Source organism: Carettochelys insculpta, chromosome 24, assembly GCF_033958435.1.
Source record: "Carettochelys insculpta isolate YL-2023 chromosome 24, ASM3395843v1, whole genome shotgun sequence".
In the NCBI taxonomy this organism is placed as follows: domain Eukaryota; kingdom Metazoa; phylum Chordata; order Testudines; family Carettochelyidae; genus Carettochelys; species Carettochelys insculpta.
In genome coordinates, this window is record NC_134160.1 from 5,478,268 (window position 1) to 5,501,725 (window position 23,458).

At 61.7% G+C, this 23,458-nt stretch overlaps 2 protein-coding genes across 10 annotated transcripts in view; both read right to left on the bottom strand.

Annotated features, from left to right (window-relative positions):
- Positions 1-23,458, bottom strand: part of COL16A1 (collagen type XVI alpha 1 chain) — a 93,305-nt gene that overhangs the window by 46,379 nt on the left and 23,468 nt on the right. For 7 of the 9 annotated variants that reach the window (XM_074976121.1, XM_074976122.1, XM_074976118.1 and 4 more), the window contains exons 7-21: positions 23,187-23,267; positions 21,822-21,947; positions 11,648-11,701; positions 10,808-10,843; positions 8,404-8,439; positions 6,767-6,793; positions 6,450-6,512; positions 6,031-6,072; positions 5,870-5,914; positions 5,028-5,063; positions 4,386-4,448; positions 2,572-2,616; positions 2,382-2,477; positions 2,093-2,131; positions 731-775 (exon numbers count right to left, since the gene is read on the bottom strand). In XM_074976121.1, the coding sequence (XP_074832222.1) occupies positions 731-775; positions 2,093-2,131; positions 2,382-2,477; positions 2,572-2,616; positions 4,386-4,448; positions 5,028-5,063; positions 5,870-5,914; positions 6,031-6,072; positions 6,450-6,512; positions 6,767-6,793; positions 8,404-8,439; positions 10,808-10,843; positions 11,648-11,701; positions 21,822-21,947; positions 23,187-23,267 (834 nt within the window). The remainder of the gene's footprint in view (positions 1-730; positions 776-2,092; positions 2,132-2,381; positions 2,478-2,571; positions 2,617-4,385; positions 4,449-5,027; positions 5,064-5,869; positions 5,915-6,030; positions 6,073-6,449; positions 6,513-6,766; positions 6,794-8,403; positions 8,440-10,807; positions 10,844-11,647; positions 11,702-21,821; positions 21,948-23,186; positions 23,268-23,458) is intronic. The other 2 variants (XM_074976117.1, XM_074976120.1) reach the window with 2 other exon arrangements.
- On the bottom strand, positions 11,730-18,058 carry LOC142001386 (uncharacterized). The gene is made up of 3 exons (XM_074976537.1): positions 17,944-18,058; positions 17,213-17,722; positions 11,730-11,767 (listed from the first exon to the last, which is right to left on the bottom strand). The coding sequence occupies exons 1-3, from the start codon at positions 18,035-18,037 to the stop codon at positions 11,730-11,732; spliced, it is 642 nt and encodes a 213-aa protein (XP_074832638.1). The 5' UTR covers positions 18,038-18,058.

Here is a 23,458-nt window from a genome sequence, read left to right on the forward strand (position 1 = left end):
CTGGTTACATTAGGCCAAGCTGCCGAGCCAGTCTCAAGGCCCAGGCTGCTAATGGACAAGGCAGCAGCCAGACGCCGTCCCTACCCAGATCAGCTCAGCAGAGCTGCGGGGTGAGCGTCACCCCAGACAGCTGTGACTAGCAGGGCTGAGTGGGCAGACTCAGCCAGGCAACGTGGTACAGAGAGCGCAGAAGCCCCCTGAGCCGGTCTGCCAGTGCCTCTTAGTCCTGACCCATAGCCCCTGCTAGCCCAGCCTGGCTCTCCCCACCCAACCCCAGCGAGTTCCCCTCAGTCCTGACCCACAGCCCCTGCTCGCCCAGCCCACCTCTGCCTCTGTTGTTCCAGCTCCAGGCCTCCATCACCCCCTAACACTTCCCTCTTGTAGGGAGGGCCTGAGTCCTCTCCACATGGCCGGGAGCAGAGACCCCCCCAGGGATGCATGAGGACCAGTGACCCCGGCTGGCAGCCAGCTGAGGCCAAGCACTGGCCCTCCCGGGAGAACAGCTAACTTTGAACCCAGCTCTCTGGAGGGTGGGAGCACCACAGCTCCCGCCAGGGGATCACCAGCCACGTGTCTCCTGTGAGGCCTCTGCAGGGAGACAGGCCCTCCCCAGCCCTGCCGCAGGGCTGGGCTCCCAGCCCACTTCTGTTCTCCCCACCCGGCCTGGGCACAAAGCCAGGCCTCCCCCGGCCAGCACCACCCTCCTCCACCGAGAGGAGCTGCTACTCACAGGCTTCCCGGCTGAACCTCCCGGGCCAGGAGATCCGGAGTTACCCTAGGAACAGGCCAGAGAAAAACACACACGCTGAGCCTGAGATGGGTCTGACACCAGCGAGCAGGGCAGAAAGGGGCTCCGTCCCCCAGCCTGGCTGGCAGGAGCGGGGCCATGGTCCGGGGCTCTGCCCAGTAGAGGTGTCCACGTCTGGGAGCCTAGCTTGTCCCCTGCTAGTCCTGCCTGGGGCACCCATCTGCAGCCCTGCCAACGCCCCTCAGCCCTGCCCCAGACTCCTTCCCACCGCCCTGCCAATGCCCCTCAGTCATTTATGGCATAAATGACATGCAGTGGGAGCTCAGCCCATTGCTCCTCCCCTCATGCAGCACAGGAGGGGGTCAGAGGATGGGGCTGGGGCTGGAGCCCTGCCATACAGGCCCCTGCCATGGGGCTGGTGCTGAACCCCCCCCGATTCCCCTCTGCAGCACGGGGCCAGGGCCAGAGCTCCCACCAGCGCCCCTAGCCAGAGCACAGGCACTGGGAGGTTTGTGTTGAAAGGCAAATTATTTTCTCTCTGTTGTTGCTGGTATTTTAATTCGACAACAGGCAGTTTACAAAGGGACGGAGTACGTGTGTTTGGGTAAAGGCATTCGTGGCCCAAGACAGCCGAGAGACCAGGGAAAGACGCCCTCCTGCTCTCTCTCCCCCCGGCACAAATCGGCAGCACCACTCATGAAACTGAACTAATCTGACCTCACTGTTATGCAGCCCGTTATAACTGGGTCTTTTTACAGCCTCATCCCTAAGAATTACGGAGCGAACTGACAGGCGTGCTGCCCAGGGGCTTTACTGAGGTGCAAACGAAGCCGTTGTCACTAGGACTATTAGTGACTTGAAAAAGTAGCACTGGCCCTCGGGCCATACACAGAGGTCAAAGGGCCACTTTTCGGCGCACCGTCTCAGAAAGGCTATTGAGTGCTGTGCCGCGGGGTTGGCAAGAGCGTGATTTTGGGGAAAGGTGGGAGGCAGATCTATTGACCTGGGAATGTGGCTGGTCCTTGGGGATGAGAAGAACCTCTAGCTGGGGATGCTGATTTCCCTACCTACCGCTCCCCGTAAGGAAGGCTGCTGGCGGAGGTGGAGGGGAACTGGAGTGTCGGAGGAAACGGCTTTCATGACTTGTTAGCTGGTGTGGCGAAACAGACATGATCCTTTGACTAGTTGGAGGGACCTTGTACGTGTAGGGCCCCCCTTTGGGGCTGGAACTCGCCCTGAACTGGTACTCTCTGGCACATCCCACTAGAGCACGTCTGTTCACAGTCCATCTCAGAGCCACCCCTACGGGCTGACTGTGTCACTAGATGCAACGGCTGTACTTACCTTTTCTCCTTTTGGTCCTGGGGGGCCACCGGGGTCACCCTGAAATTAATGAGCAAGTTGTCAGCACGCTCCCTCCCAGCCCCGCTGAGCAGCGCACCCACAAGGCACGAGACCACCCGCACAGTGACGGAAAGGCCTGAAATTCCACGCCGGCCACTGTCCGTCAGGCATGCTCAGGCCCCATGGACTCCTCCAGCGGCCAGCAGTGTGAATGGTGGACTTGTATGCCCACGCAGGGAGACGGCTGCAGATGGGGTAGCAAGGAGGAGCAACGGAACCACACTCTCACCTTTTTCCCTGGAAGTCCGATCCCTGGAGGTCCTGGCGACCCTGGGGGGCCTGGTTCTCCAGCCAGCCCCTCAGGTCCAACAAGCCCTGGATCGCCCTAAAACACAGACATGGCTGTGAGCCCGGCCTCTCCAGCCGCACGGCTGCCAACCTCCGCTCCCCTCTCCCCCACTCAGCCTGCAGCCCGGTACCTTCTGTCCCTTCGGTCCAATGACACAGATCTCTCCAGGCCGGCCCTAGCGGGAGAAGGAAAGCAGGGTTAGAACACTGCAAGCTCCCGCGGGACCGTCTGTCTGGGCTGGATTTGTACAGTGCCTTGCACTCTGGTGCTGTGATGGGGACTCCTAGGTGCTCCCATGATACACATCAGCAGTCACAGGAGCACGCGCCCAAAAGTTTTCCCGCAGGCACTGAGCAGTGCACAGCCCCGGCGCAGACCACAGCCTGCAGCTTTCTTTGTCCGGGGCCGCTAGAGAACACGGGCGGATCTATTTTCCTGGGCCCCTGCGGATCCCAGCGAAATGCAGCCAACTGACCCTGAAGGGGAGGAGATGCTGTACGCTCTCCCTTTCCACCGCACGCTCTACCCTGAGGGAGCGCGGACCTCGCTGCCATGGAGAGTAAACGGAGCCCTTCCCTCCACAGGATGGTTGCGACAGCTGCCCCAGACCCTGCTCTTTGGAGGGCCAGCTGCAGCCGCCCCAGCTGTCCTAGGGGCGGGGGTCTCCACACTGAGCACTGCTCAAACCTTGTGGGTGGGGCACAGGGTGGCCTGGGGGATTACCTGGAGGGCCTGGGCCTGGCACCTAGGGTTGTTCCTCCCCAGGCCTGCTGACAGGTGAGGGCAAAGGCGGCAGTGCCGGTCCACTGGTCCCCACGGCTCTGAGGCGGGGCCAGCATCACGGTCTGAGCAGTGCTAAGGGCTGACTGCCACAGGCCCCGCCCCTTCTACCATAGGCCCCGCCCCTCCTTCCCTCGATCCTGCCCCTTCTGCCACAGGCCCCGCCCCTTCTGCCACAGGCCCCGCCCCTTCTGCCACAGGCCCCGCCCCTTCCAGAGGCACAGAGCTGGGTCCTCCTCCCATCTCGCCCCAGGGCCCCGGTGGCTGTCAGTCCTGCTGCCTCCACCTCCCCGCACGGCAGCAGGAAGTACAGCAATCGGTTCCTCCCACCCGCTTGTTCCCCTGCGTGACACGGGAGTGGGGAGCGGAGCGGAAGGGGCTGGGGCTGGCTGGGGAGAAGTGGCGCGACCCAGCTCGGAGATGGGCGGTGAAGAGGAGCAGGCTGCTGCGTCCCTCTGCTCCCTGCAGCTCCCCCCACGTTGGGAAGCACAAGGGGACCCCTGCAGCTGCCCTGCAGCAAACTCCCCTGGGTTGTGCTGCTTGGGGGACACAGGGAAGGGGTGCAAAGGGGCAGGGCCTGGGGCAGAGAGAGGGAGAGTTCCGGCCCCTGTGCCTAAGGCTCCCTGGGCCCCTTGTGGAACACAGCCACCTCTGGGGCAGACCCTGGCCACTGTCTGGCGGCACCCGATGTGGCCATGCGTCGCAGGACGTGAAGACTCCCTGCGGGAACTTAGGGCGGTGGACCACGAGCAGGCAGCCGGGGATTTGTCCACAACGCCGCACCCCAAAACACCTCCAGGGGAGGATCCTGACTGCAGACAGGCCCTCAGGACGGTGGAGGCACCGCTCCTCTGTGGAGCGCACAGCGCCCGCTAGAGCCAGGACTCAGGCTTGTCCAGGGGAGCCGTCTGAGTGGCCGGGTGTGCTTAGCGCACTGCGGCGCGGCTGGGGTGGCAGGTCGTGGCCTGGCCAGCTAAAACAGTGGGCCCTCCACCAGCAGCGCCGCTGTGCCGAGGGAGGGACGCAGCGGAGACGCCGGGAATCCGAGCGTCTCTCCAAGGCTAACAAGGAAGCAGGAAACCACAAGGATATTCCTGGGAAAGCGCCAGCCTGCACTGGATCCCGCAGCCCCAGGGACGAGGAGAGAAATGATGAACAACTTACGTCGCGCCCTGGGATCCCAGGATTCCCCTGGACTCCTCCATCGCCCTTCTCACCTTTCTGCCCCTTTAGAAGCAAGCCGGAAAGCCACCCATCAGGAGCAGGGCTCCCTCCACTTGTTTTCCATCCATGGGCGGAACAAATTTTGTTACACGCAGCAAGGTATGGGCAGATGTGCACCACAAAAGACACACATGCGGGGGGCTGTGGGGGCTCTGCTAATCAGCCGGGCAATGCCCGGCTCTCTCCTGGGCAGCCACCCAAACGCTCAGCTTACAGGGAACACTGCTCCGGGGGAAATACAGTGCCCTTCTGCCCCATCCTCACTCCCGCCTGGCAGATGCCTCTGCCCCACAACTGCCAGGAATGCCTCCAGCCTCGTCTCTCCCCCACTGGAGAAGGCAACCTCCACGCCGCAGCTCACGAAAGCACCCCCAAGGCAGCCAACATCCAACCGGCCAGCCTGGTCCATGCCTCCGGCTGCCCTCTGCCCCAGTTCCGGACCTCATTTCCCGACGCGGCTCTCTCCCATCCTCTGGGGGGCTCTTCCCCTGGCATCTCTCCCAACAGAACTCCCCACAGCGAAGCAGGGAGAACCCCTCACCCGCCTCCCCTGGGCCCGCCACACGGAGTGGGGAGAGTTACCTTCTGCCCATCCACACCGGTTGCTCCTGCTGGGCCCTGCTTGCAATAGAAACAAGGTGGTTAACAGAGCTCTGCCTCTGCCTGGCCACTCACGCCCAGCTCCAGGCAAGAGGCAGTTCGCAGCCGCAAACTCCCTGCCGCGTCCCCTGGCTGCATAGGGAGTTTCACTCCCACCCTCCACAGGCTCTGGCTCCCAAATTTTTCCCCCCCGGAGAGAAACTTGGCCATCGCAGAGTGCAGCAGCTGAGTGGCCACCGGCAGGTGAGGAGCACACACTGAGCCGTGGTGGGGCTGGGAGTCGCAGGGTGGGAAGGGGGATCTCTCCAGCTGCAAAGAGAGGGAGAGGCAGAAGGAACCGGGCATGGGAGCTGTGCCCCTGGCGGAGGTGAAGGAGGCGCCAAGCGATGCAGCTGGTTGCGACGTTCAGGGCAGGTCTGGGGTCAGATCCTGAGCTGAGGCCTGGGGCAGACTGGCTGTTACGCCCTGGCTGCAGGCGGCACTGTGAAGTCTTTAGCCCAGTCCACTCCAGTGCCGCTTCTAGGAGCAGGGCCAGGTCTTTGGCTGGTGTAAACTGGTGTCCCTCCATTGGCGCTTCCCCCATTCACACCCCACTGGGTCTACCACCAGCAAGGCCTCTCAGCCAGGCCAAGGTGGCCCCAGTTGAGCCAGGCTCCCCAACGGGTGGCCAAACTGGGGCGCTGCGTCCCTGGAAGGGGCGAGTGGTGCACGCGGCATTGGGGCACCGTGGGCACCCCCCAGGCAGCACGGCACAGAGAGCCCGACACGGACAGCGCTGATCCTATCGCCAAGACTGGGGGGAGATGCCAGGGGGGTGAACTCACCTGGCTGCCGCGCTCCCCCTTCTCGCCCTTCGGCCCCTCAGCGCACTGGGGAGGGAAAAGGAAGAGGGCGGGTGAGAGGCGGACGGCACACGGCAGCCAGAGGGGCTGGGGTGGCCACGCCACACAGGCGACGCCTCCACCGGGGGCCTGGCAGTGCTCACCTGCAAGGGGGCGTCGGGGGCGCTCCGGATGCAGTCTGCGCCCTGCGGGAGGAAGGGGGATGCTCAGAGGGGCCATCTCGGGAGCAGGGCAGGAGGCCACGACGGGCCCTGCATCACCAGGAAGCCCCTTTGCCATCGGCCAAGCTCCCAGGCTGAGGCACCTGAGGGGTTCGTGGCCTAGGACCAGCCCAGCTGCCGCCACCTTCGTCGGTCAAACAGGTGGTGGGAGGCTGGGGTGTCCCTCCCCGGTGCAGGGACAGGCCCTGATTGCGGGCAGGCCCTTCGGAGGAGTCAGCTGCAGAGCGGCTTCGTGCTGCTCGTGTGCGGGCTAACCAGCGGAGAGACGGGACTGGGGGGCCCTGGAGCGTGGGCTGGGCAGGGCAGGGCACGGGTGGGGCCGCGGCATCGAAATCACTCACGCGCTCGCCTTTCTCCCCCTTCAAACCGGCGGTCCCGGGGAGTCCTCGTTCTCCTTTGCCCCCCTGTGGGAGAGAGCCAGGGGGACCGTGAGAGGCACAGGGAACCAGAGGGCTCCTGCAAGCGCAGGCGGGCCTGGCGCTCCCGGATACGCGCTCTCCACTGCGTGCACAGACACGCAAGCACATGCACAGAGATGCGTGTGGACACCCACTGACACACACAGGTGAGCACTGCCGCAGCTCGTGTGCTCACTACTGACCGTGAGCAGGATGGAGCCGGGCTCCCTCTGTCCTGGGGGAGCGGGGGGGACACTTACCTTGGGGCCAGGGGGGCCGAAAGTCACCTGCACAAGCCAAAATGAGATTGTCAGTGCAACCTAGTTGTGTCTGCACCTGCTCCACCCCTGCAGGAGAGGCAGAGGCAGGGAACAAAGGGTGCGTGGAAGGACAGGAAAGCAGCAGATAAAGGAGATGAAGGAAAGAAGCAAAGCGCCTCCATTTTATCATCATCCCCCGTGTCCTCCCGGAATCTCTCCGGCCAGTTCACAGTGGCCCCGGCTTGGCAGGCCCCCTGAACACAGGCATGGAGAGCTGGGAGCTCTGAGCCCTTTTTCCATCCCGCCCTGTGCTCACGCAGCGGCTAGAGAAACTTTGCAGACATCTGGAAGCCATCGGGGCCACCCCCAGCCAGCCAGCTGTTGCAAGAGCTGCCGGCCAGAGAGAACAGGAGGCGGGTGGGTTCTTTGGGGAGCAGGGGCGGAGCGAGCGGAAGCTCCAGCCACCTGAGCAAGGTGAGCTCCCAGGGGAGCTGTGGGGTACGGGGCAGGCTGGGCTCCAAAGGAAACACACTGCTGGCAGGTTCTGGGGCTGCACCTTCCAAAGCAGAGCTGTGACTCCACAGGGGCTAGAGCCAAACAGGAGGGAGGAGACAGCCCTGCCCCTGCAGAGCCCCAATGACAGCAGATGGGCCAGTACCAGGATCAGTGACCGTCCCAGCCTGGGGCCTCCATTCCACCCATGCTCCTCCCGCAGGCTGGCCTGCAGCACTATGAACCGACCCAGGCCTGCTCCAAGCTCCGGCAAACCTCAGATCGCTGCTGGAGGGTCCCTGCAGGGGACCTTTCCTCCTGCCACAGTGCTAGAGACATAAACCTCGCAGACGAAAACACTAGCGGCCTGGGCCTCGACGGTCCCCGGCGCTGACCCAACCCACCCTGTGCTGAGGGTGAGTGGAGGAGCAGCTCTGAACCAGCTGCGATGCACAGGCTGCTTTTCTCTGCCGCGGAGACTCGGCAAGCTGGGGTGTCCGGTGGAAGGAGGGGCCACGAGGGCTTTGCACACACGCTAATTCTGCTGGGCGCTGGGCATGTGGCCCCAGGGCTGCTGCACTGAGGAGCAGAGCTCAGCTCAGCTTCCCACAGGCTCGGTGCAGCCTAGAGCAGCGCTCTAGTGGGTGTCTGGCCTGTTGGTTCCCAGCAATCAGGGCAGCTCCGCCTGAGCTCCAGCAGATTTTCTGTGGTGCCTGGGGAGTTACAGAGGCACCAGCCAGTGGGGTCACCCTGCCAGCCCCAAGCGCAGCAAAGCAGCACCAGCATTGGCTCTGTGCTGTCTCCACCACCCAGTGCACATGAGATTCCCCCTACCCTTGAGGTCAACTCCCCTCGGGAGAGCTCTTGTGGCTTCCGCAGGGCAGGGCAGCCGCATTGCAAAGGGTGGCTAAGTGACTCCCCCAAGGCCACACGGAGAGTCTGTAGCAGAGCAGGAAACTGACCCAGGGTCTCTGAAGTCCGAGGCTAGTCCCCCACACACTGGGCCAGGCTTCCTCTCTCCCATACAGTAGCATGGATGAAAGCAGGGGAGAAAGAGCCCTCCTTTTGCCACGAGACAGCTGCCCCCCGCACCTGAGCCCAAAGCCTGTCTGAAAGCTCTCATGGGGCTGGTGCTTCTCACTTACGTTTGAGTGTGGGGCTGTCCGGGGGCAGGGCGGGCACTGCAAGAGAAGGAGACAACAACAGCCGTCAGGAAGCAGGGGAAACGAGGCCTTGTCATGACAGGGATTTTTACAAGGCGGGTGTTGGAGCGGGGGCCCTTCTAGCAACTTGGGAAGATGTCCTGCAAATATCGCGGCTCACCTCCCGCCGCCTGTTCTGCCCTTGCAACAATTCACACACGGCGTGTGCCAAGTGAGGGGTCTGCAAAGAGCTAACGATTTGCAGGCTGTGGTGATGCTCGCTGTGGGATGTGTCGTTTCTGAGTATCAGCTCTAGCCCTGATTGCAAAGGTTTGCTGCCGGGAAACACCAACAGGTTTGGCCAATATATTGCGACAGGGCTGGTCACAAGGGTTGATTACAAGGACTTGATGGACAATGGACCCTAGGAGGTGCTAATCCACATCTGATGAGCCTTTCTGGGAACACAAAAAAACCTTCAAGCAGCCCTGGAGCACTTTAAGGACTAACGATTGTACTCATTAGGTAATGACCTTGTGTGGGTAAGACCCACTTTGTTAGATTTTAAGTGGGTCTTGCCCAAGGAAGCTCATTACCTAGTAAATAAAATTGTTCGTCTTTAAGGTGACACAGGTCTGCTTGGATGGTTGGTTGTTTTGAAGCTACAGACTAACCCAGCTCCCCCCGCCCCCCCCCGGGATTTCCTGGCAAAGTTCAGACCAGCCGATGAGCAGAGGGATCCACCTGCAAAGAACCGAGTCCTGCGTTGATGGGGGACTTGCCCACGCGACTGGACACCAGCTCGTTAATGTACTTTTCCACAGCCAGAGTCCTTCAACATGGGAGAAGCTATAAAAGGTCCCGGGAACTCCACCATTTCCTCTCTTCCCTGCCCCAGCCTCTGGGCTATGGACTCACAACAACAGGAGCAGTCTAACCAAGGGACCAACATCCTTCCAAGGGTTTGGAAGCAGCCAGAGACTTGACTTAAACCAGCAGTTCATTCCGCCCCTGCTACCAGACTGAACCCAGCACGTTGCCCAGTCCTGTGCACAGGGAACTTTTTTTATATCCGGTGTTCTATCCTCCCGAACTCTCCAATAACCAGCATTTTAACCAGAAGTCAATTTTAGTTACATTTTCCATAAGAAAAGCGCTGTCAGAGCAAATACAAACAAATACAGCAAATACGGTATAAGCTGACAGCGTACAATCCCACTGTGGCTGGTGAGGTGCTCTGCATACATCTGTGTGTGTTTCTTCATATTGAATCTTGGTTTTCTGTGTGTTCTGCCCTGCAAGGCGTAACTCTCTATTATCCAGAATATCTGAATATCCTTCAACCTCCCAAACCCCAGGGCTGCCGGCTGCGAAAGAGTTTACTGTGTTTGATTCCTATAACAATTCTAACTCTCACCTTCCTTTCTTGTATGAATAAACGCCTGGATTTAAAGGATTAGCAACCATGTGATTTTGGGGTAAGACCTGCAGGATAGACCTGGGAATGTGGCTGGTTCTACGGGAACAAATGACCTTTAAATTGGGGATTCTGATTTCCACACCCCTCAGCCCCAGAAGGAGGGCTACTGGCGGTGATACAGGGGAACTGGCGTGTCCAAGGGAACAGCTTGGATGACCTCTTAGCCAGGGTGGTGAAATGGACATGATCTTTTGATGAGTTTGGGTCTCCTCGTAAACAAGGGGTCCCCCAGTTTGGGCTGTGGCTGCCCAGTTTCTAAGCGATTTGCCCCGAATCAGTGAGCTCAGTGTTACCACCCAGCACCCGCCTGTTTACACCCAGGCACACTCCTCCACCTTGGCAAAGATGTCTAGCTGTCTCACTTCCTGAGCCGCCATCCCCGGCCCTGCCGCTGGAGCTGAGAAGAGGGAGAAATGCTGGAGCAGCCTCTCCGCTTCCCTGGTAAAAGCAACATTGGCAACTCCCCGCTGGCCCCAGGAAAACACAAATGCTCCCTCTGACCTGGAGCTGGGACCCTGCCCCCGGCGGCCGGCCGTGGGGACTCAGGAAACGCAGCACCGCCGAGGAGAACTCGGCCCTTTCTACAACAGCTTCCACCTCCTCTGTCCTCTCCTGGCTGGTGAGGGGCCAGGCACTGCCAGCCCAGGCCTGACCCCAGAACTGTATGTGTGGGTTTGTGGCTGCCCACACGTTCCTTCAGCCAAACCAGTGACAGTGAAATGCTCCCTCGGGACTGGCCAGCTCCTGCCGGGAAGCAGCTGGTTCTGCGCCAGGCAGACAAGGGAACTGGAGGGACCTGGTTCCAGCTCAGAGCCCCCCTTGCTCTCAGAAGGCTGGTTCCAGGCAGGGGCAGGCAGAGGCCAGTGGGTCAGACACGCCCGCCCCTGTGTCCCGCATCCAGCTGGAACCTGAAAAGCCTCGACCTACCTCACTGGCTGGCCGGCCGCGGGGATCTCTGGAGCCCTGCAAGGGAGCAACCCAGAGGGGAAAGAGGCGTGAAAATACGGCTGGCAGCCTGTCGCCCTTCTCCCCAGCGGGGAGCGCTATCGCCAGGCGAAATGCACATCAGTTCTAGTGGCGGTGGCTGTGTGGCTCCTGCGCCCCAAACCCTGCTCCGCAGAGGTGGGTACAGGGCAGGGGAACACCCCGACTTCAGCACCACCCTCAGCGGGCAGGAGAATCCTCGGAGCAGCTGGGCTGCAGACAGAGCCAGGCTGGGGCTCCCAGACACCGGCCCCAGCAGCAGGACGGGCAGGACAAGAAGCTGTGCTGGGCCACCGGGGCAGGGTGCGCCAGGCCCTGGGAGGTCCCTGTCCTTTCGGACGCACTGGCTAGTTCCAGGCAATGCTCAGCGGTTGCTGGCATCCGCCTGGAACGAGGAGGCACCGCTGGGCCACAGTGAGCGCAATAGGTCCGGACACTCTGGCTCTGGTTCACCGGCAGCCTGGGCAGGGAGGGATGAGGCCCTGGGGCAGCAGGACAACAGAGCAAGATGCCTCCTTCCACCGTCCCCCTTCCTTCCAGAGCGCACAGGCCAGCTGAGGACTCCAGTACAAAGAGCCCTTGGGTGCAGGGCCAGGCCCGGATGCAGAGCAGAGCCAGCCAGGGGCTGGCAAGTGCCTGGCAAGCCTTGGCCACCCAGGGGCTGGGTGCGCACGAGAAGAGCCCGTCTCGCGGCTACAGGAAGGGGAGATCAGGCTGCCAGAGGGCGATCGGTCTGCGAGCAGGACCTGCCCAGCCCCTGGCTGGCCCCAGCCACCACCTCACCTTTACTCCAGGCTTGCCCTCTGTGCTGACCTGCCCAGATGCCGTGGCCTCCTCCTGGGGAGAGAGCAAAGCACAGGCTGCATTACAGAGCCTCCTTCCTCCCACACTCGCTGCCTCCCACTGGCGGGAAACCAGCATCAGGCCCCTTTCAAGCCCCCCCAGCTGCTGTGACCCTGTCTGCCTGGCACAAGAGCAAGGCCCCAGCGGTCCTGGCCCAAGCCTGCTGGCTGGGGACAAACCCTGGGCCAAGAGACCAGCCGTGGGGATGGAGGCGCGGAGATGCCGCAAGGGAGATGCCGCGGCCACGTCCGTTCACTGCTGTGGTCCAAAGCCCTGTTTTGACACTGCTGAGCCCTGACCCTGCACTGGCTGCCCCAAACCCCAGTTCCCAGCCACCCCCAGGATCAGGCACTGACAAGGAACTTCCCTGCCCAGGGCTTCCGTGGGCTGATGGGGGGGCAGAGATCCCCAGCCCTGCACGCCAGCCCTCCGGCCTCTGCACTGTAACACCATCGCCCCCAGCCAGTCCAGCTCTCTCCAGCGGCTCTGCAGGAAACAGTCAAGGCCCAGGACACGTTGCTCGGCAGGAAAACCCTCCCCTCATCCCCATTGCGCTCACCCTGGCTCCAACCCCCACTCACCCTGCCACCCCTTATGCTGCTCTGCCAGGGGGAAGCCACACCAGCCCCCCCTCCTCCCCGGGCCCAAGCCCCCTCCCCAAACCCAGCAGCTGCTCGCTGTTCAGGCTGCTGGAGAGCGGCAAAGGTGATGCAGGAGCCGTGGGGGGGAACCGATGCGGCTGCGTTCTGCTCAGCGGGAGTGTGGGCACCCCTGGGCCATGTCAGAGTCCCCTGCCTGCAGAGGAGGACGAATGCAATTGGGACACTTGTGGAGGGGGGGTGGGATTTACTGCTCACAGTTTGTATTTTGGAGCTGTGATGGGGTTCAGGGGTCCCCCTGCACTGCACCCCGTCCGCTGGCAGGAGAGACTCTCACTCAGCAGGTACAACAGCAGGTTTATTAGGCAACAGATGTCCAGTTTCTCACAGAAGCAACAGCATAGCAGCCAGAGACAGTCCTTCCAACCTGTCCTGGGGGGAAGACCCCGAGGGGGGCCCCTCTGGGGTGTAGCTTTCCCCTCCTCAGGCTGGCTGCCTTCCAGCTCTCCCTTCTCCTCGCCTCTAACTGCCGCCCCCGATTCAAAAACCCAGCTCAGCTCCTCCCTGCTCTTTGTTCAGGCAGAGGTGTTACCTGCCAGTTGTAGCCCCAGGGTCATCCTTAGCCACTGGGAGCTGCTGCTTGCCTCAGACATCCAGCCTGACTCACACATGCACCCCCCCCCACTCCATCACATCTCTCCCCCCTTCCAGACCGCACTGAGCGGGGTCACTTAGCCAGTGACCTGGGGAAGTTCGGGGCCCTCCCTGCGTGACAGGGCATCGGCTATGGTGTTGTTGCTCCCCTTGACGTGGACCACCTCCATGTCGTAGTCCTGCAGGAGCAGACTCCACCGCAGGAGCTTGGCGTTGGCCCCTTTCATGTGATGCAGCCAGGTCAGGGGTGAGTGATCGGTGTACACGGTGAAACGCCGTCCAAACAGGTACGGCTGCAGCTTCCCCAGCGCCCACACCATGGCCAGACATTCCTTCTCTATGGCCGCGTAGCTCTGCTCCCGGGGCAGCAGCTTCTTACTCAGGTACACAATGGGGTGTTTCTCCCCTTTGTCAGTCACCTGCATTAGCACCGCCCCCAGCCCCACGTCCGAGGCATCGGTGAACACCAGGAAGGGCTTGTTGAAGTCTGGATTTGCCAGCACTGGGGCCCTGACCAGAGCCTCCTTCAGCGCGCAGAGGGCCTCTTGGCACTGCTCGGTCCAAACCACCTTGTCAGGCTTTCCCTTTTTACACAGCTCCGTGAGGGGGGCTGCGATGGAGCTAAAGTGGGGCACAAACCTCCGGTAGTACCCCGCCATCCCAATGAAGGCCTGGACCTGCTTCTTAGTCTGGGGTGTTGGCCAATCTCTGACAGCCTCCACTTTAGCTGGCTCTGGCTTTAAGCAGCCGCTGCCCACCTTGTGGCCCAGGTAGGTCACCTCAGCCATTCCCACATTGCACTTCCCTGCCTTGATAGTCAGACCAGCCTTCTGGAGTCGGTCCAGCACCTGCTTGACCTGGGACACATGGTCCTCCCACGTCTGGCTGAAGATGCAAATGTCGTCCATGTAAGCCAGGGCAAAGCTCTCCATCCCCTTCAGTAGCTGGTCCACCAGACGCTGGAAGGTAGCGGGTGCCCCCTTGAGGCCGAAGGGCAGGACCAAGAACTCGTAGAGCCCCACAGGAGTGATGAAAGCCGACTTCAGCCGGGCATCTTGGTCTAATGGCACTTGCCAGTACCCCTTGGTGAGGTCTATGGTGGTGAGGTAACGGGCTCCCCCCAGCTTGTCTAAAAGGTCATCAGGCCTGGGCATGGGGTAGGCGTCCGAGACAGTGATGGCGTTAAGCTTGCGATAGTCCACACAAAACCGAACAGACCCATCTTTTTTAGGGACTAACACCACGGGAGAGGCCCAGGGGCTGGACGAGGGTTGGATCACCCCCAGAGCCAGCATGTCTTCAACCTCCCGCTCTATGTCCTGAGCCGTCCTCCCTGTGGCTCTGAATGGCACACACTTGATAGGGGCGTGGGTGCCTGTCTCTATTCGGTGGACAGCCAGGTCAGTGCGTCCGGGTCTGTCCGAGAACAGCTGTTGATGCGAATGCAGCACCTCCTTGATCTCCGTCTGCTGGGCAGGGGTCAGCTGGTCTGAGAGGGGAATAGACTCCAGCAAGGAGCCGGCTCCAGTCCTTGTGAGTAAATCCACCAAGGGATCTTCCCCCTGCCCCTCCCAGTGTCTGCACACGGCCAGCACCAAGTTCTCTCTGTCCCAGTAAGGTTTCATCATGTTCACATGATAGACCCGGTGGCGGTGGGCCCGGTTCGACAGTTCCACCACATAATTCACGTCATTTAGCTGTTTGACGACCTTGAAGGGCCCATCCCAGGCCGCTTGCAGCTTGTTCCGCCGCACAGGTATAAGGACCATCACTTGATCCCCGGTGGCATAGGCTCGGGCCCTGGCGTTACGGTCATACCAGACCTTTTGCTTCCTTTGGGCCATGGAGAGGTTCTCCCTGGCCAGGCCCATGAGCTCGGTGAGTTTTTCCCGGAAGGTCAGTACATACTGTACCACTGACTCCCCTTCAGGGGAGGCCGTCCCCTCCCACTCTTCTCTGAGCAAGTCCAAGGGTCCCCGTACCCTCCTTCCATACAGCAGCTCAAACGGGGAGAACCCCGTGGATTCCTGGGGCACCTCCCTGTATGCAAACAGCAGGTGGGGTAAGTACTTGTCCCAGTCATGGGGGTATTGATTCATGAAGGTTCTCAGCATCTGCTTCAGAGTCCCATTGAACCTCTCCACCAGCCCATTGGTCTGCGGGTGGTAGGCTGTGGCCCAGGTGTGCCGGACCCCACACTTGTCCCACAAGCTTTGCAGTAGGGCCGACATGAAGTTGGACCCCTGATCTGTGAGGACCTCCTTGGGGAACCCCACTCTGCTGAAAATGGACAGCAGTGCATCTGCCACGGTGTCAGCGTCGATAGAGGTCAAGGCCACTGCTTCTGGGTATCGCGTGGCAAAATCTACCACTACCAAAATATATTTCTTCCCCGAACGCGTTGCCTTGCTGAAGGGGCCCACTATGTCTATAGCCACTTTCTGGAAAGGCTCCTCTATGATGGGCAGTGGCCTCAGGGCAGCTTTCCCCTTGTCCCGGCTCTTCCCCACCCTCTGGCAGGGATCGCAGGACAGGCAATACAGACGGACAGCTGCAAAGATCCCTGGCCAGAAAAAGTTCTGTAACAACCTTCTCCTGGTGCGGTGGATCCCCTGGTGTCCTGCGAGCGGGACATCATGAGCTAGGTACAGCAGCCTGCGCCGGTACTTTTGGGGAACCACCAGTTGCCTCTGGACCTTCCATGGCTCCGCTTTGCATCTGGGAGCCCATTCCCAGTACAGGAATCCCTTTTCCCACAGGAATCTCTCCCTGCAGCCCTCCCCCAGCTGTGGAGCTGGGCTGAGACTGGCCAGTTCCCTCAGCTTCTGCAAGGAGGGGTCTCTCTGCTGCTCTGCCTGGAATTCTTCCGCTTGGGCAGGAGCGGAGGCTACTTCCCCATCCCTGCCTGACTCCAGCATCCCTGGCCTGTGAGATCTGGTTTTTGGGAGCCCCCTTTCTCTCAGGGTTGGCCCCTGTGGCTTTGGCTGGGCCTGTACCCCTGAATCTGGGGAGCGCACCCCTCGTTTTCTTTGGCTACGGGTCAGGACCAGGGCACGAGGGCGTTCACCTTGCCAGTTCTCCAGGTCAGCCCCCATCAGTACATCCGCCGGCAAATGGCTGTGCACGCCCACTTCCTTGGGGCCTTCCTTCTTCCCCCATTTCAGGTGCACCCTCGCCATGGGCACCTTGAAAGGGGTCCCATCAATTCCTGTTATCGTCAGGTGGGAATCGGGTATCATGCAGCCCGGTGCCACCACCCCGGGTCGGGCCAGCGTCACGTCAGCGCCTGTGTCCCAGAACCCCGTGACCTTTTTCCCGTCTACCTCGAGGTGTTTGAGACACTTGCTCCACAGAGGTAGCGCTGCCCCCACTCTGTAAACTGGCCTCTGAGCATTTGGTCCCCCTGAGGAGCTGGTCTGTGGGGCGGATTCGGCCCAATCCGAGTGCCCATTGTCAGCACCACCCGCCTTGGCCGCCAGCCCCTCTGACTTCTGGGACCCCACCCAGTTGACTCCATGACCCCCCGGCCTGCTCAACCTGTCTGGGAGCCTGGGGCACTGGGCTGCTCTATGCCCCTTTCGCCCACAGCGGTAACAGCCTGGGTCTGGTTGTGTCCCTCGGGCCGGCTGCTCTGTCCGGGCTCTGTTTGGCTCTCTGGGGGGTGGGTGGCTGGCCCCTCTTTCCTGGGCTTGCCCAAGAGGTGGTCCCCTCTGTCGTACAGTTAGGGACCGGTCTCTCTGAGATTCTCGGTTTCTCCAGGACTCCCTCTCCCTCCGGGACTCCCTCTCTCTCCGAGACTCCCTCTCCTTGTGGGGCTCACTTTCAAACCTGGCCCGGCTGTTGGTGAAGTCATCTGCCAGTTTCCCTGCATCATGTGAGTCCCCCGGCTTCCGGTCCACGAGCCACACCCTCAGGTCAGGTGCGCACATCTCGTAGAATCGCTCCACAACCGCCAGCTCGATCAGGTCCTCTACGGACTGGACTCCCATTCCGAATGCCCACTTCTGGTAGTATTGCTTCAGGCGGGCGGTTGTATCTACGTGGGTTTCCTCTGGCCTCTTCTGCGCCTCCTGGAACTTCTTCTTGTACATCTCCGGAGTCAGCCCGAACTTATGCAGCAGGGCCTGTTTGAACCGTTCATAGTCCCCAGGCTGCAGCCCCACCAGCTGGCTGAGCACCGCTTCGCCCTTCCGGCCCAGCAAGGGGGTGAGGTACCGGAGCCACTCATCTGGGGGAACCTCATGCAACTCACAGGCTCGCTCGAAGGCGGTAAGGAACTCGTCCATGTCCCCTGGGTCCTGACACTGGGCCAGCACACGCGTCTCCAAGTGACTGGCCACCCCGAGCCGTCTGGCCCTCTCCCCGCTTACCGCAGCTGGGGCCTCTTGGCGTCTCGCCTCTGCCATGGTTCGCTCATGCTCCCGCTCTCGCTCTCTCTCCTCCCGCTGTCTCTCTTGTAGCTGGCACTCGTGCTCACGCTCTCTTTCTCGTTCCTGGCGCTCGTGCTCACGCTCTCTTTCCCGTTCCTGGAGCTCACGCTCACGCTCTCTTTCCCGTTCCTGGCGCTCACGCTCTCTTTCTCGTTCCTGTCGCTCATGCTCACGCTCTCTTTCCCGTTCCTGGTGCTCCAGTTCCTTTAATTTCACCTCGAGTTCCAGCCGTCTCAGCTCTGCGGCGGGGGACTCTGCCCGCGATGGACCACCGCTAGCTGAGCGCGACCTGGTGGGCACCGCGTCTGTCGGACGGCGTCGAGCCCCTGCTCCTGTCGGAGAATCCGAAATGCTTCCCGAGGCGGACCGGCCACTTTCTGCCGGGACAGGCTCTGCCCCCCCGGATCGGTCATTCTCTTCCAGCTGTGCAATGAGCTGGGCCTTGGTCGCCTTCCCCACGGTCAGGCCCCTCTCTCTGCACAGCCCCGCTAGCTCTGCCTTCAGGAGTCGGGTATAATCCATCTCCCCGCTATTTCCCAGGGTATCCACTCACCAGCAGCAGCTGCAGGAATGGCTCTGTTCCCCCTCTGACTCTTGTGAGACTCCTTCCTTCTCTGGTGCTCAGTCAGCCACTGCTGGGAGCTCATCCGTGGGTGCAGTGCATCCCACTTCTGACACCAGTGTGATGGGGTTCAGGGGTCCCCCTGCACTGCACCCCGTCCGCTGGCAGGAGTGACTCTCACTCAGCAGGTACAACAGCAGGTTTATTAGGCAACAGATGTCCAGTTTCTCACAGAAGCAACAGCATAGCAGCCAGAGACAGTCCTTCCAACCTGTCCTGGGGGGAAGACCCTGAGGGGGGCCCCTCTGGGGTGTAGCTTTCCCCTCCTCAGGCTGGCTGCCTTCCAGCTCTCCCTTCTCCTCGCCTCTAACTGCCGCCCCCGATTCAAAAACCCAGCTCAGCTCCTCCCTGCTCTTTGTTCAGGCAGAGGTGTTATCTGCCAGTTGTAGCCCCAGGGTCATCCTTAGCCACTGGGAGCTGCTGCTTGCCTCGGACATCCAGCCTGACTCACACATGCACCCCCCCCCACTCCATCACAGGAGCCCCCAAAAGGACACAAGGGGATTGCACAGCTGAGCCACCCTGGGGGTCCCAGAGCTCCCCCAGGCCAGGTCACCCTCTCCCTGAGGCTGGGGGGAATTTGGCTCCATGTCAGGGGACGTTTGTCAGGGTGTTAATTGCTGCAATAAGACCCTGATCAGAAGGTGCCAGTCACCCGCCAGCCAACGCTCCCTCTAAATCTTTTCCAGATATATGCAGCCACACTTCCAGTCTCCCACTGCTGGGACAGCCTGGGACCCCCCAGCCCTCCCAGCCACGCTTCCAGCCTCCCGCTGCTGGGGCAGCCTGGGACCCCGCAGCCTTCCCGGCCACGCTTCCACCTCCCGCTGCTGGGACAGCCTGGGACCCCGCAGCCCTCCCGGCCACGCTTCCAGCCTCCCGCTGCTGGGACAGCCTGGGACCCCGCAGCCCTCCCGGCCATGCTTCCAGCCTCCCGCTGCTGGGACAGCCTGGGACCCCGCAGCCCTCCCAGCCACGCTTCCACCTCCTGCAGCTGGGACAGCCTGGGACCCCGCAGCCCTCCCGGCCACGCTTCCAGCCTCCCGCTGCTGGGACAGCCTGGGACCCCGCAGCCCTCCCGGCCACGCTTCCAGCCTCCCGCTGCTGGGACAGCCTGGGACCCCGCAGCCCACCCAGCCACGCTTCCAGCCTCCCGCTGCTGGGACAGCCTGGGACCCCGCAGCCCTCCCGGCCACGCTTCCACCTCCTGCAGCTGGGACAGCCTGGGACCCCGCAGCCCTCCCGGCCACGCTTCCAGCCTCCCGCAGCTGGGACAGCCTGGGACCCCGCAGCCCTCCCGGCCACGCTTCCAGCCTCCCGCTGCTGGGACAGCCTGGGACCCCTCAGCCCTCCCAGCCAAGCTTCCAGCCTCCCGCTGCTGGGACAGCCTGGGACCCCTCAGCCCCTCCCGGCCACGCTTCCAGCCTCCCGCTGCTGGGACAGCCTGGGACCCCGCAGCCCTCCCAGCCACGCTTCCAGCCTCCCACTGCTGGGACAGCCTGGGACCCCGCAGCCCTCCCGGCCACGCTTCCAGCCTCCCGCTGCTGGGACAGCCTGGGACCCCTCAGCCCCTCCCGGCCACGCTTCCAGCCTCCCGCTGCTGGGACAGCCTGGGACCCCTCAGCCCTCCCAGCCACGCTTCCAGCCTCCCGCTGCTGGGACAGCCTGGGACCCCGCAGCCCTCCCGGCCACGCTTCCAGCCTCCCGCTGCTGGGAGAAGCTGAGATGATGACAGCTCCACTGCCAAGGTCGGATTTCACAATTTGCCCCGGGGCTGCAGCTCCGTACATGGGGCAGGAGGCCAGCCCGGCGAGAGCCAAGGACACACCCTCCACCTTCCCAACACATTTGCTCTCAATGTAAGCACTGTTTTTGCCAGCTGCTCCTACTGAGAAGGAGCGTACGTGGAAAGGCCCCTAATCTGAGCCAGAGCCCAAGGTGGGGCCCAGCCTCCACAAGACATGGGCGTGGCCTGGCTCACCGCAGTAGGGGATGGATGTGAAGGAGATGCCTCCCACGGCCAGGCCACAGAAATTTAGCACCTGCTCTCAGCTCAGCTTCCATCTTCAAGCCAGGATTTAAAAACCTCCAGGGATGGAGATTCCACCACCTCTCTCAGTAACACATCCCAGTGCCTCACCGCCCTCCTGGGGAAAGAGTTTGTCCTAATATCCAACCTACACCTCCCTCTGTAACCTGAGCCCATTGCTCCTTGTTCTGCCATCCCTCACCACTGAACAGCCCCTCTCCGTCCTCTTTGGATCCCCCTTCAGGAAGTTGAAGGCTGCTATCAAGTCGCCCCTCACTCTTCTCTTCTGCAAACTAAATAAGCCCAAATCCTTCAGTGCTCCAGCCCCTGAATCATTCTGGTTGCCTTCAGCTGGCCCCTCTCAAAGCACCTGCACCCCTTCTGTACTGGGGGGCCCAGAACTGGATGCAGTACTCCACATATGGCCTCACCTGTGCCGAGCAGAGGGGAATAACAACTTCTCTAGGTCTGCTGGAAATGCCCCTCCTAATGCTCCCCACTAGCGTTACCCTGATTGGCTACAAGGGCATGCAAGGTGACTAAGGAAGGGGAAAAATAAATGGCTGGGTGCAATCTGAGGCTCCGGTGCGCAGAGCTTTCCAGCAGGGAGCAGAGAGTCACCACCGGTCAGGTTCAGCGGGGCGGGGAGCAGCCAGAGAGTGAGACAAGAGGCAGATCAGGAACGAGAGGGAGGAAAAGGAACAGAGGAACCGGCCCCTTTCTTGGATCCTGGGCAGTTGCCACTGGTGGGTGGTGAGCTCAGCCTCACGCCCTGCTGGGATCGTGGCAGGGCCGGGCCGCACAGTGTCTCAGGGCGGAGTAAGCGGTGGCAGCCAGCAGGGCTGCATTGTTTCACGAGTCTTTTTCTTGGCACCCGCTGAGCAGCTGCGGCTGTACCTGCTTCGTGAGCGCGCTGGCAGCTCTGCTCTGGGGACGAGCAGGAGGGCAGAGAGCGGTGGTGGTGGGGGGGAGGAAATGGACCAGCAGCATGATGGGCTGCAATCGAGTTAAGAGCGTTAGGGCCCTGGGCTGGGCGGAGCGGGAAGGAAGGAGGGAGAGAAAAATCAAGAGATTCAAAGAGAGAAAAAGAAATCAAGGCTCCGTTGCAGGGGGAACTGGCCCTGCCCCTCGTGCAGCCCCAGTCAGCCAACTCTGCTTGCTCCCCACAACCTCTGCCTCCGCCCCACGGCCCCAGCTCCTCCCTGCCTGGGATGCCCTCGTTTCCTGAAGGCACACACAGGACCTGGCCACGCCCCCCAGTAAGAGAAACCAAAGACGCAAGAGTCTTCACTCCTCTCACCTGCTCTGGCTCAACTCTCTCCCGCACGCTTGCAGCGCCCTGAGCCTGGCTTCGCCTGCTTCATGCAGCTAGTTCAACCTGCCCGCACCAGGAGGGGAATAAATCCATCCGGGGTGAAATAAATTTTGCTATGTGCACCGAGGCATGTGCGGATGTGCACCACCCGTAGAAACACAGGCTGCCGGCTGTGAGCGCTCTGCTAATCAGTGGAGCCGCACCTGAACCTCTCCTGGGCAGCCTCCCAAATTCTCAGCTTCCAGGGAACACTTACCTCCCAGCATCCCTTCAGCACCCTGATCCTTCACCTGGTGCCTCTCCAGACTCCTTCCAGTTGGCCAAGTCCAGTGCCCGGAAATTAATGCAATATACCAGAGAGAGAGAGAGAGCCTGGATGCCACTGCCCAGCTCCCCTGCTTTCCAGCTTCCTCCTCGGCCGAGGATCCAGCATTCTGGGCCCCGAGCGATGCCCCGGACTCTCACCTGCGTTTCCTCGAGGCAGAAGCAGCGGGTGTACACCTTGCCCTCTGGCCGTGGGTGGATCTCAATCAGGTCATTGCTTTGTGTGCCCTCTGCCTGCCGCCGGGTCTTGGAGGCTTCAGGAAGGCACTGCTCGAAGGGAAGCACAGGCTGATTACACCCCAGGGCCAGGACAGACCCCCTACCCTCTGCAGCCGGGAGCTGAGGACAGTCACAGCTGCCAAGCCTGCCCGCCGAGCTCTGCCCCGGGAAGAGCGGGGTGCCTGCCAGAGAGCTTGGTGCCCTTCCAGCAGCACAGTCGACTCCGAGAACCTGCCAACTGTGCCCCTCTCCGGACACTGGTGCCAGGGGCAGATCAAACCCATGTTCCACCTCGCCTGGGAGCTAATCTCTGGCCAACAGATGCTTCAAGGAAGAGTAACAGCCCGCCTGTGCTGCATCTTTTCTGGCAGTTCCCCCACTCCATGGGCACATGGAGGGTCGTGGGCCCCGGACGGCCGACTCGGGCCCTGTCCCTGCAGCACAGGGGTTCACAGCCCTGCTGGGTTTCACCCTTGCGGCGACGTCTGATCCTTGACACTCACCAGGGTATTTGTAGCATTTGTAAACGTCTCTGGTGCTGTGACCAGCTCCCCAGTCCGCTCCCAAATACTGCTCTCCCCAGGGGCAGGGATCCCTCAATTTTTTCCCACCCATGTGCAGAATAAATTTATTATGTGCACTGAAGCAAGTGCGGATGTGCACCACCTTTGCATCACATGCTGCCGGCTGTGGGCGTTCCGGCAATCAGGACAGCAGCTGAATGGCTCCTGGGCGGTCACCCACATGCTCAGCTCACAGGGGAACGCAGCCCGGGGATGCCCAGAGCGCAGGCGGAGAACACAGCCTGGTTGCGGGGTGGGGATCCTGTCTATACACCCTGGGGACTGCTCCTCCAACTCTCTCCCTAGCAGCCGGCAGCAGTGGTGGGGAGAAAAGGCGAGGAAGGTGACGCTGTCGCTGCCCCATGGACCAGCTGGGTGGAGCTGTCTGGTGGGCACCCAAGGAGCCAGCTTCAGGAGCAGCCTCAGCAGGTCTAGGGGAGGACGGGCTCGGGCAGCGAGTGCCGGGCCAGGTGTGGGGTCTGTCTGCGTCTTGGCTCCCAGCGGTACAGTGGGGAGAAGCCCCCAGACACAGGGGGGTGGGAAGAGGGAGCCCAGCTAGGGCTGAGCAATGCCCAGACACGGTGCCAGGGGGCCAGCACTGTACATGGACAGACAGCGCTTGGGATCCATGAACCCCGGGGACGGGACGGGGGGAGACAGAGACCCAGTGGCTCCCAGAGCTGCTGGCCAGGACAGGGCGATGCAGAGGGCCAGCGTGACTCACCCCGCCGGCCGAGACCTCGCAGCAGCCTTCGTGCATGGCCATCTCCGGGTCGCAGTAGATGTGGGCCTGCTGGATGTCAAACTGCGGCAGGGGGAGGCAGACAGCCAGAGGCAGAATCAGAACCCCACATGCACCACAACCCTCCAGAGGGGGCAGCCAGGCAGCACAGCCCCCCGGAATGATCGCCAAGGGCCATGAATCTGGCCCTGGGCCCACGCAGAGATCAGGCTCGGGTAGGACAGGCTCCGAGTGCCAATTCTTGGCCAGTACGG

Coding starts and splice junctions, on each gene's coding strand:
- LOC142001386 (XM_074976537.1), bottom strand. CDS start 18,037: ATGAGCTCCCAGCAGTGGCTGACTGAGCACCAGAGAAGGAAGGAGTCT. Junction 17,723..17,943: donor CATTCCTGCAGCTGCTGCTG/GTGAGTGGATAC, acceptor ATTCTCCGACAG/GAGCAGGGGCTCGACGCCGT. Junction 11,768..17,212: donor TACCGCCTTCGAGCGAGCCT/GTGAGTTGCATG, acceptor GTTTCCCGCCAG/TGGGAGGCAGCGAGTGTGGG.